General features: G+C 37.7%; 1 protein-coding gene and 1 pseudogene across 2 annotated transcripts in view; both read left to right on the top strand.

Annotated features, from left to right (window-relative positions):
• The window catches only part of PRMT6 (protein arginine methyltransferase 6), a 70,287-nt gene extending 65,381 nt beyond the window's left edge, over positions 1 to 4,906 (top strand). Inside the window, exons 11-13 of the mRNA XM_088983593.1 lie at positions 1,353 to 1,558; positions 4,221 to 4,339; positions 4,429 to 4,906. Coding sequence (XP_088839719.1) covers positions 1,353 to 1,558; positions 4,221 to 4,339; positions 4,429 to 4,471 — 368 coding nt within the window. The 3' untranslated portion in view covers positions 4,472 to 4,906. The remainder of the gene's footprint in view (positions 1 to 1,352; positions 1,559 to 4,220; positions 4,340 to 4,428) is intronic.
• Positions 4,907 to 9,280: 4,374 nt separating this feature from the next.
• On the top strand, positions 9,281 to 10,836 carry LOC148860798 (protein ASPARTIC PROTEASE IN GUARD CELL 2 pseudogene; annotated as a pseudogene). Its single transcript, XR_016112737.1, has one exon. The product of XR_016112737.1 is annotated as a protein ASPARTIC PROTEASE IN GUARD CELL 2 pseudogene (transcript).
• Positions 10,837 to 12,945: the final 2,109 nt, after the last annotated feature.

Here is a 12,945-nt window from a genome sequence, read left to right as displayed (position 1 = left end):
AAAAAATTGTTGCTGAAACACACACTGTCATAGGTTTCAGCAACAAGATTCACTGTTATCACAAACATTCAGCACCAAGAGAAAAGAGGAAATCATTTTTTACACATGCCTGTTGATCAACACTGCTAAATATGATTGAATCACCACTCCAAACACAAGGTACGAATGAACAGTTCACCAGCTAGCCCTCTTTGAGTCATTGAGAGAGGGTTTCTAACAACCCACTGAAACAATCACTAAAGCAACTACTGGAGGCATGATTACCTCCCAAGTAGAAAAACAATCAACTCTTTTTGGTCCCCCCATGATCCTCCAAGTGAGTGATGAGATATCTTTGAAGCAATAGGCTGAGAGGCGATTCAAAGAGAAAAAAAGGGTGATTTCTGGGTGGAATGGCTGATTATCAATGCTCTGATACCATGTTAATGGTTTGGTTAGCACTGGTTCAGTCCTAGGGAAAAATAGAAAGAGAAGGGGAGAAAGAGAAGGAGAAGAAGATAGAGAGAAACAGCTTAGAGATAATCCAAATCTTTCTCCTAGCCGACCAGCAATTTATTTATTGGTTTTGTGATCAAAGGTACAAGGACACTTATGTCCTTAATTATGTATGGGACACATAACTTAAACTGAGATAAAATACACAAAACAACTATTAATAAAACAATGCATAAGGACTAAAATACCCCTAACTGTCGACTCTAGCAATTACAAAAATATTAAAATCTAGAATTGGAGTGTGAGGGTGAGAGAGATTTGTGGGCTTTCCATTTTGTCGACCACAATACAATATATGTACATGGGTGCCATGCTGTTTCAGGCATTTCGATTTTTAGCGTAAATTCCATGTTATTTACAAGGATTATCTATTTTGTTGTCTTACAATTATTCCCAGTTTACATTACTCCTATACTATGCCTTTTTTTAGCTATATAATACCTGGATGCCTGTACATGGGTGTTTTTCTGTGCCAGACATTTCATTTTTTAGTGTAAATTCCTCGTCTGACATCTTAACCAGCATTTTTTTTTGCTCTATCTGGGTGTCGTAGTTTGTTGGAATGTTGTCCACATCATATTATCTGTTGAAAACTTTATCTTTTTATTTTAAAGATGCCAATAAAATTTCATTTAATTGGTCTTATGGGTGAGCCTTTAGATTGAAAATTACTCAATAGTTAGGGGATAGGGAGGGGGAGGCTGCATTAGAGGTCCTTATCTTCAGTGTTCCTTGGTTTGCATTATTATTTGATGCAAATATATATGCATGTTAATTTTTATTTCACATTGTATGTGGTTTTGTATGTACAATTATTTGCTTTTTTTTATTACATATGATTCTTTTTTGCTTTGCAGCACCCTTTCATGGTTTTGCATTCTGGTTCGATGTTGAATTCAGTGGACCTGCAATTTTTCCTGCAAATATCCATGGATATTCCCCACCAGTAGCATCTTCTGATACCTACTCACCAGGTTCCAGTCAGAGGAAGAAACGATCAAAATCTGATGAAGCACTTGTTTTGTCTACCGCTCCTGAAGACCCTCCAACCCATTGGCAACAGGTACACTCTGTTATAATGTCTTTCTCCAAGTATTGCTACCCTCTCCTCCCAAATTTTCCACAAGATTGCTACCCTTGTATACCTCCACATTGCTCTTCCCCTTCTACTTTGTGTCATTGTTGTTGGAGAAAATAATTGTCATACAATATGGAGGAACCCATCAACATCCAGAAAGAGAAAGAAACTATTCCCAAATACCAGCAACAATTGTACAGGAGATTAATAAATGATAGCTTGTTTCTTCACTTGCACTACAAAGAACACACTAATTACGAGATAGACACCAATTAGGTCTCCTTTGAATGATATCCACCATGCTAATACTTTCATGATGCATTTCCCAGCTGAAAGCCTGAATTCTAGGCAGAATGGACTGCACACCTCTTTAACAGGAAAAAACCGTAAAAGTCAGAATGGACTGCACACCTCAAAAATGTATCACACACATTTTGATTAATATGATGAATATATAATATAGAGACATGCTCGGTTTTTTTAATTTTTTTGTATATTCTTTGTGTATTTTATCTTTATAATTTTTTTTTATTTATAATGTCACGAGTTAACCTATTTAACCTGAATGATTGCAACACTGATCCAACACCTAGATGGACAAGTAGTTCCATTTTCATATCGGTTTTTAAATCACTGTTACTATTGTTGTGATTGGATGATCAAAGGAATTGTTAATATTCTTCACATGAGATGATTACTTTCTTCTCTGTAAAACTTGTCATTGTTGATGGTGATGGATTACCATACAGAGTGGAACTGTCTCCATGATCTTCAAAATCCATTTCATGATTTGCCCAAGTAGAAGGTTGGTAAAGATCATAACAAAAATTAACCATGTTTCTTTCCAACTCACAGTAGGTTCTCTTCCAAGGTCCATGGCTACTTCTACCACATCCTCCCCTAGTTCTCGAACTGTGACCTTCAAGAATATTTGATTTAGTCCTTCACCCCTTCTAGTGCCACAACCAACAACCCTATTGCAATATCATCCTCTAAAGAATTGCTAGTGTCAATTCATCAGTACTTGTAATTATCTCAGTAGATCCCAACAACACCCTATGTGCACAATAGTTATATTTCCTTTGTTTCTCTCTGGCCCCTCTCTAAAGGTATTTCAGTACTTATTCATTCATAATTTTATTAGGTAAAAATTTATAAGTTTCTTGGGGAGTCGATGGTTTTTGATTAACCGACAAACCTGCCCTATGATTGCTGTTTATCTTTTTTCTTCCGTGCTTTGATTGGTATAAAGTTGACATTAGTGAGCTTTTCTAAGGCTGTGTTTAGTAAGAAAATAAACACTTATGTGTTGATTGAACCAAACAAATATGAAAATGAAAGTGGTATAAGAATAATAATATTAGTACTATAAACCCACAATGTGAATAATTTAGTTTTTATCTATTGTGCTACTATTAATAACATAAAATAAAAATATAAAAATATTCTGTTGTGTGTCTTATGTATAAATATGTAGGTGTTTGGGAAAGGCGACCCTCCAAAAGCACCTTATTGCTTAGGTGGGTGCCTAAGCAACACCTCGACTTTTCAAGGACTGGGTATCATGTGAAATGCGAATGGAAAGGAGATATATGGTGCAGTGTAGAAATCAAAGCAAATTTCATGGATCCCTCAAATTATTGCAGTCCCAAAAGATGGAAGACTCCCCTTAAGGTTGAGTCCCACCATCAAGGTGACTAGGGTTTTGTGCGTGGGAATAGTTTCCACATAAGGCAGGTGGTTGGGGGGTGAGCAAAGAAGATAATCTCCATCTATGGATGCAAGGGTATTCAAGAAAGGAGAGCTATGCCTGATGAGATTATGGATCTTCTAGAGCTACTGACTCAAAAAGTTTAGGTTTTCTTTTCTTTGAAGTTGCATCATCCCTAGCTAGCTGAATAAAACAAATTTTTATTGAAGAAAGAGACAATATGACAAACTGTGGAGGTAAAACACTTGCAATGAACAACCAGAGGAAGCTAAATAGAAAGCATTCCAATTCCATAGTCATCAGGTTCTCAAGTCTTTCCCTTCTTTCTCAAAGCTTTCTTTATGTAGGTATATCTTATGACACAAGTCTCTGGAAGCTTTTTTTTACATGTTTACTATTTCTATCTCTTGAATGGAGAAGTCTTGCTTATTGTGTACATTTTTCTTACACACGTCACTCTTAGTCAAAAGAAATTCTTGAGGGTGCGTTTGTTTCCAATGCAAACACTGAACTGGTGGAAATATGTATTCCTCTCTAGGTTTGCATCTTGCTAGAAATACAAAAATTCCTTGAGAAAAGAATGCAAATGGGGTTTGAAATCGTGTTTTTATCCAAAATGTGGATACAAACTGTCTGATGGGCATGGACAAATTAACAACTTGCAAACCTTTTTCTATTGATATTTTATATTTTTAATTTGTGTTATTATTGCTCTCATCAAAACAAATGGGTGGGAAAATGTACCCATATCTGCTCCTATAATGAACACAACATTTGCACACCAGTGCATGGTTGAACCAGGTTTGTACTATGGTGTTTGCATCACAAACAAATGAAGCCTAAAAGAAAAAAAAAAGTCAGGAAACTCCATAATGCAAGATATTGAATGATCAAATGAGCATGTCCTTTACTAACTCAAAAATGAATTTTTTGCAGACCTTGATATACTTTTATGACCCGATAGAGGTGAAGCAAGATCAAGTCATTGAAGGCTCTATAACACTGTCACAGAGCAAGGAAAACCCACGGTTCTTGAATATTCATCTTGAATATGCGTAAGCCTTATTCTCCCTGAACTCAAAGCATTGCACACTGTATTTTACATATCTAACATTGTTTAACACCTTGGACTTTGCTATCACAGTTCAGGAGGTCGATCATTTGTAAAAGAGTCAGTTATGCGGTGACCAGTTGAATTTTCCCTGGTTTGGTGCAACCCTCACAATAGTAAGCCTGCTTGTGTCTTTCTTGGCTAGAAAGGTTGGTGTTTGGCATCCAGGTTCCTGGATTACAGTTTTGGAAGCGGATACTTGGGATTTTGGCTTTACACTTATTTGATAGCAAGTTTCACAGTGGAGCCATGATCCATCATTTTATTGCGAGTTTCTTTATTATGAATATTGATGAATCACATGTTTTTACCCATTAAATCATGTGGAACCTTTAGTATTTCAGATGGCTGCTGTTTACTGATTAGCTACGGAAGTTGTATTTTGTTTAGCAAAAGATGTAAATAATGTGGGATATGGCCATACCACATTTCTGAAAAGAAGATTCAAAAGTATATTGTTACATGGGAATTTCTCCCTCGATACAAAGTTTAAAAGCGAGAAAACCCAAAACGATGCATGGTCAAGCTAACTTCATGGAACTAGTTTCAGCCTATATACTAATGAGCTGATAAATTTACACTGAGGATGGCTAAGCAAATTCCAATATTGCATTCAAGTTCATTTCATCCATCGGAGGACCAACTTAAAAACAAAAGCTTCATATTTATTGGCTGTTTATTCTTGCTTATTCTTGTTTACCTTTTTTTTTTTTTTTCTATCGTTTTTTGGTGATTATTGTCTGGTTCATTTGGATAGAGTCAACCTAGGAATATTTGGTCCCCCAGATATTCTTGATTATTGGAAAAGCCGTTCTTATGCTGGTACCTTTTATTATTTAAATGTTAATTTTCTTCTGGAGAATGCAGAGAGCCGAAGAAACAAGTACCACCATTCAACATTGATCAATCAAGCTTAACAAGTGAATATGGCAGAATCCCGATAGCATTCATTCATAAAAGTGAGCTAAAAGCCTAAAACGCTTCAATCATGAAAAAAAAAAGAAGGAAATAAAAAACAGGGGAAGGCTAATTAGTGAAAGAGACTACCATGATCTATCTATACCTGTGTTGGATATGGACGTGGTCATAATCAGTCCTAATCCAATATGATATCTGAAAACCTTAAACCTTATGACTAACCTGACCTAATCTTCAACCCACAATTCTTGACAGTAACCATACCCAATCATGAAACCAGGTTAGTCAGTTTGGGTTCTAGTTGTAACCTATCTACTGTATAATACAATGTCACTAAGAGACTAACTCAGGCTGGGTTCAGTCGCCAAGGCATCAACCCTAACCTAACTTGATATCTTAAAATCTTAATCCAATCCTACTCTAAAGTTAGCAAACAGAGAATCCTACGCCAAAGTTGGTGTTTTTTCTCTGGTTGGGTTTGGATTCAGATTGACGAACCCAAATTTCACAACTGACTCGTTTGAACAAAGTTCAAAGTAAGGATATGCATGCATAGGGTAATAAGTTTCAAGAGTCACATTAATAACTGTAAATTTAGGTCTTAGATTGATTATAAATGAATATATAAATACAAAAATACATACACTGATAATTGATGTTAATTATAGATTACCAGGAAAAAATGCCGCATGTTGAAAATTGATAAAATAACAAAGATATTCATGTGTATTCTTAGGAAACCAATATAATTATTGTAAATATTTATAAAATTACAAACTACAATAACCAACTGTTTTCTTAAAATGTGTTAATAGGTATGCAGCTTAGGCAATAAAGCATGGCCTGGTGATAGATTTGTTGTCTCTTGACTTGCTCATATACAGCTTAGGCAATTAAGCAGCTGAGACTGAGAATATAGCAAATGGGAGCTGGCTTTTTCAGGCTTGCAGTTCTCTTTTGAAGCCAAAGAAAAACAAAAGAGTAAGGGGAAACTAAAAGAAAAAAAACAAAAAGGACTATCAGTCCAAAATTGACCCTCCAACGGTCTTTGGAAAGACAAGCCCATAAGAGAGAGAGAGAGAGAGAGAGAGAGAGAGAGAGAGAGAGAGTAGTTTATAGTATAATTATTGGTATTGTGATTGTTGCTACTGCTATTATTTAAACAGGTGCTACTTTATATGTTAATAATTCATCAATTATTGGTAAGTGATGCATATCTCATACACTCCCAATTCTAATTTCTTTTACTTCGTGACATACCCACTGCGTGGTCTCTCTTAATTTTCTACTCCATTTTCTTTGGTTGGTCTTGTCGTATTTACGTCCACTAACACTATCATTTGGACACCTTGTATTATATTTTGATTTTGTTTTCGCTTCCCATCACGCCCCGAAATATTTATTTCTTTCAAAGTTGAAACTTGAAACCACCCATTGTGGAATGATGTAGCATTTCCTGTGGACATGATGAAGTGGAATTAGTAAAGGCATACCACGGATTGGGACATAAAAACGTTTGTGTTTAAATTAATTATCAAAAGATTAGTGGAAAATTAAGAAACCCTTTTGATTGAGCTCAATTAAGGGCCACTTTTGCAATAATGGTCTGATTTTATGATTCTAACCATTGACCACACTTGATTTATGAAGACTTTTAGTAAGTAAGCATCAGAAAACCATGTTAGTCTAGTTAGAAAACAATTAGTAGATGGAATAATGAGGATTATCCTTTGGGGTTCATGGTATATTTAGATAAGAATCTATCCATGAATGCCACTGTTTGAAGACACCTTCTCTTTCTCTCTCTCTATCTCTATCTATCTATACCCAATTATATAAAGTTTGATTAACATTTAGCAGACTTTCTAATCACAATTACTTAAGAATGCAATGGATCATTCTAACCAAAGGAAGTAGCAGTCACTAACAAGCTTATAAATAAGATCTGGCAATTTTAACTTTTTAACTAATCTTTCCACTCATTAAGAGAAAAAGGTGGTACTATTTATTTTAAGAACATGGCTTTTGATGGCATAAATAAAAAAGAAACATAGCTTTGTTTAAGATAATCCGCCCACATATTATACTTAACCTATTATAATGTTTGATGATGCATATTGCATACAAAGAAACGGGGGTGCACACCCCTATGGCACATGCCTGCACCATTACTTCTCTGAAATTTATTTGACTAGCTAAACTCTGCAGTTTTGAATAGGTAGATGTTTATGACTTTTTACATTAAATTAGTAACAGAAAAAAAATGATAAATAAAGTGAAAATTCAAGATGAATTGGGATCTCCTCCCAACAAAATAAAATATGTTCCAACACTCTTTCATCCTGACTCGTTCAAGATATCTAACCTGACTAGGAGGATGGTAATGACATCTCTCTCTGCAATGTTTGTTTGTTTTTGACAGTCAAACTTATTCCAGTTTTAGTTTTTTGTTGGCCTTAATTTGATGGGTTTCATCCAATGCTTGGTTATCCACCTCAGTGGCAGTAATTGTGTTATCCAAAAACAAAACACCTTCTCTGGACCTTTAATTAGCATAATTTTGCTTGTTTTAAAGAAGGTTCAAAATATCTATGGCTGATATGTTTATATTGAGGCTCATTTCTCCTTTTTTTTTTTAGTTTTTTTAAACCTGTCTACCTCCTGAAAGGACATATAGAAAAACCCCCGATACGTATCGAAATTTCAAAATTTGATTTCAAAACATGATTCTGATTTCACATCACTTGTGTCACGCATCACGCCTACCTTCACCCACTACTTAGTTCTTATTACTACTACTACTACAACCACTACTAGTTCTAGACTTCTGTATTAGTCATGTGGCTTTAGTCATGTCCTCACTTTTTAAATCCTCGTAAGTGCTATTACCCACCATTTATTAGATTCTCTTGAATGCTTTTCGCAGTTGATAGCTTCATTTTTTTTTTCAGTCTAGAGCAATTCCCAGCTGAAAAAAAAAAAATAATGGCTTAACTAGTTTTACCAGGTAGCAAGAGATGTTTGCTGATGAAATTCACCCAAAGATGGCAACCCATATTATCATCTATATGCATCGCCTGCATGCACATATGCATGCATATTGTAGGTAAACCACGTAAGCCTACTTGTAAAGCAAATTAACAAGTAGCCTAAGAAAAGATACTCTTTTGGTTTGATTAAAAGAAAACATTTCTTTTTCTAACACCTCAATCTCTATAGAACTAGAAGTCTCATCTTAAAAAAATACTTGAAATGAAAAAGAACGTCTTGAATGGAAAGGTAAACCAAAAACTGTATTTGGTTAATTTTAATTATAGGGTTATTTACTTAAAAACCCCTATGGCTTTACCTATTTACTAAAACTTACCCTAGGGTTTACATATTGTTAAAACACACACTATGAACCATTTGTAATTTGTCTAGGAATGGTCATGCATGCAACCTCTCAAAATGAGTGGAAAGGATATTCAGAACTATTGTGGGTATTTTCAGAATAAAAGACCCTGGATCCATACGTTTAACATTTTCAGAGATCCATGTGACAATTATCAGAAGGATATTCTAATAATAAACAAACTATGAGGATAGGTTTTAGTAAATATGTGAGGCTACAGGGGTGTAAAAATAAATGGTTTAATTATATTTGTAACACCATATACAATATATAAATTCCCTTCAGTCTTTGAATCTCCAAACAACTTGAGGAGTCAATGGCAATGTGAGAGACTAATCTGTACCAACGAAGCATACCAAGAGTTTTAATTACAGATCCTGGAGAGAGAAAAGGAAGTAGAAAAAGGAATGGAAATTGAAAAACGAAAAAAAAAAGTAAAAAGATAAACCACTCTAAACAAACACTTTCCCTCAATCAATCAAGAACATTAATTAATAGTATAAAAAAAACAGAACCCATCACTCAATTACTTCCCTCCAGGCCCCCCCCCCCCCCCCCCCCAAAATAAATCAGCTCGCATCCTCTGGAAAGACAAGTGCTAGCAAGGCCAAAAGAAGAGAAAGAGCTATGGAAACCATGAAAGCTCTAGTCATGGTTGTAGTGCTGTTAGATGGTGCAACCACCACCTATGCTGTCTTCACCGGGCAGGGTGTTGATTTTCAGTACCTGAATGTCCATGAAACAATGGTAGCTACAAGAATCCGGCCTTCCGAGATAAAAAGCTTTCAAGAGTTGTCGGAAAGTAACAACGGAGATGAGGATGAGGGAAGGTGGAAGTTGAAGTTAGTTCACAGAGACATGATCTCTCTGGGAAATTTCTCCAATCATCGCCACCATCTCAGTGAACGCATCAAAAGAGATGTCAGAAGGGTCGCCAGCCTTACCCGCCGCCTGAGTGGTGGTGGTGGTGGTGGAGTGAATTATGGGGTGGAGGATTTTGCGTCAGAGGTAGTTTCAGGCGTGGACCAGGGCAGTGGAGAATATTTTGTACGGATAGGAGTTGGGAGTCCTCCAAGGAATCAATACATGGTGATTGATTCAGGGAGTGACATAGTATGGGTGCAATGCCAGCCCTGTAACCAGTGTTATCGCCAATTGGATCCAGTGTTTGACCCGGCAGACTCGACCACCTTCGCCGGTGTTGCTTGCAGCTCCACTGTCTGCGGCCTGCTTGAGAACGCCGGGTGCCGTGCCGGACGCTGCCGCTATGAAGTGTCATATGGCGATGGGTCATACACAAAAGGGACCCTTGCGCTGGAGACGCTAACGTTTGGACGCACAGTGGTGCGGAACGTAGCAATCGGGTGTGGCCACAGGAACCGCGGCATGTTCGTGGGTGCCGCAGGGCTGTTGGGCCTTGGGGGCGGCTCAATGTCATTCGTTGGGCAGCTGGGAGGCCAGACGGGCGGTGCATTTGGCTATTGCCTAGTGAGCCGTGGTACAGGCTCAGGCTCATATGGGTCGTTGGTCTTCGGCCTTGGAGCAATGCCGGTGAGTGGTGCAGCATGGGTTCCACTACTTCGAAACCCACGGGCCCCAAGCTTCTATTATGTTGGGCTTGCTGGTCTAGGAGTGGGCGGCGTCCCGGTGTCATTGCCTGAGGCTGAGGATGTGTTCCGCCTCTCGGAATATGGAGATGGAGGCGTTGTCTTGGACACAGGGACAGCAGTGACTAGGCTGCCGGGGCCAGCTTACCAGGCATTGCGGGACACATTCATTTCTGGCACTGCAGGCCTCCCAAGAGCCCCTGGAGTGTCAATATTTGACACATGTTACAATCTTTTGGGGTTCGAGATAGTGCGAGTGCCAACAGTTTCGTTTTACTTCTCTGGTGGGCCGATCCTGACTCTTCCGGCCAGGAACTTTCTGATTCCGGTGGATGAAGTGGGCACCTTCTGTTTTGCCTTTGCACCTTCTTCAACAGGGCTTTCCATCATTGGGAACATACAACAAGAGGGGATCCGGATATCATTTGATGTAGCAAATGGGCTTGTGGGTTTTGGGCCCAGCACTTGTTAATGTAAACCAAAGGAGAAATGGTACATTTTGGAGTCTATTCTAGTGAGATATATTATATATATGACAGGTAAAAATGAAGCTCATGTATGTGGGTATCAACTTGGAATAGTGAATTATGCAAAAGTTGGCTTAAAAACAAATTATGCAAAAGTTATACCTCTCTCTTTCTCTTAAATAGGAGAGCTGCAAAGACAAAAAGATTAATTATGGATCAGTTCAATAATAAGCTTTAGGACATGGATATGCATGGGAGAGAGAGAGAGGTGGGGGGGGGGGGGAGGGGAGGGGTAAATTAAATACCAAGTAAACAAAGGGTAATTGCAGTCAGACATTGCTAAAGAAAAAATGAAGCATAGTCAAAATTCTCACAGAAAAGCTAAAAAAAAAAAATTCCCAAGTAGATCACCATTACTGAATGGTCATTCACTAACACCCCTGTTTTTTCTCTTGTGGTTGTGGATATCCCATTTGTTTGTGTGTATGTGAGAGAGAGAGAGATGCAATGTAAGCATCACTGTCAAGGGAATCACCACCTTGGTGGACATGTGAAGTTATCAGTTCAGACTCAGGTCTGTTACCAAAGTTGGGATCCATTCAAACAATCACTTTTACAAAGATATTTGCTTTGCATATTTTTTCAAGATAGGGTTGGATTCTTTTACCTGTTTGAAACTTGAAATTACATAGCTTGGGAGAAAAATTAACTTTGGTTGTAGAAACCTCTAAATTGAAACTTTCCTTTATGGAGTTGAGATGAGGTTTTTTTTTTTTTTTTGTGTGTGTGGTTTGAAATACTCTTGGGTTGATGCAAATTAAAAACCTTTAGAGGCCCACAAAAGCTAAAGTTTTTGGTAAAACTGGAGGGATGAGGAATCAAGAAAAGTAAAGAGGCAACTGTGGTTAGGAATTGGGATATCTAGGGATATACAGACACTAGTCTCTTTTGGACTCAAAAACACCCAAAGCCCGAACAATGCTTATCAAAGCACTTGACAAGTCATTATCGAGCGTAGTGGCTGAATGTGATAGACACTAGACGGAATCTAAAGAACTGTTCCATTACAAATCTTTTTGCTTTGAGAATCTTGTGAGAACACTTTACCGGTGGGATTAAGCTTGCTATTGGTTTCAGGCCATCTTTGATTCGCAGGAATAGGGGTCTGGAATTGGAATCGGTATGGGCTATTTCGATTCCAACTGTTTGGTTAGATATAATCGGAATTCCATTTCCATTCTTGCTGGAATAGAAATCCTCCATTTGAGGGAATGACCATTCTCTGCCTCTTTCTTGGGAATAAAACCTCATTCCTGCTGATTTCAATTCTCATTCCCATTTTTGTTTGAATTGCAAATCAAACCGACAGTCAGTTAGTTTGAGAAATGGGAATGGGAATTAAAATCAGCAGGAATGGAATTCCATTCCCAAGGGAAAGGCAGGGAATGGTCATTCCCTCAAATAGGGGAATGCCATTCCAGCAAAAATGGAAATGGGATTCCAATTCTATCCAACCAAACAGTTGGAATCGAAATAACCCATTCTAATTCAGACCCCTATTCCTATGAACCAAACAAGTCCTAAAACTGTAGAAATCGATAAAGAGGAAAGAATTTTAGGTTAGTTATTAATCTTCAAATTTGACTAAAATATGTTGAGATTTGTAGGAAGGAATAATGTGGAATCATCGGAAACTGTTGATATGCATGCATTTACAATCAAATTATGTGTTCTACTAGCCAACAGGATTTCATCATTGACATTACAAGTACCAATTCAGAGTTGATTGCACTTGGCCCTCTTCTTTCATGTCTTGTCCTGTCTGATTCAACCTAACAAGCAAAGGCTACCGGTCTATCAACCTTTCTCAAATTCAACAATACCAACAAAGTTTTTCATCTCCACAATTCAATACCCACTTGAATAATATTTCCTACCTCTCTTTCTATGGATTCCTAGAAGGCCCTAATTGGGCCAAGATGTGGTATCTTTACGTGGGGCATCTCTCGACACAAAACCCACTCGACCCATCAAAAGACTCATCTAACCTCCTCCTTTGTGAATTGTGAGACTGTCTTCTTTGAGGGCATTTCAGTCATTGAAAAAGTCAAGGACGCTTTGAGGCCTGCTTAGGGGGGCCATGTCCTCGTTTGCAGTGCCAGTG

This window comes from Nelumbo lutea, chromosome 4 (assembly GCF_056320005.1).
Source record: "Nelumbo lutea isolate HS-2025 chromosome 4, American lotus-T2T, whole genome shotgun sequence".
NCBI lineage: Eukaryota > Viridiplantae > Streptophyta > Magnoliopsida > Proteales > Nelumbonaceae > Nelumbo > Nelumbo lutea.
Note: the sequence above shows the minus strand (reverse complement) of the source record. Positions and strands in the feature narration are given on the sequence as shown.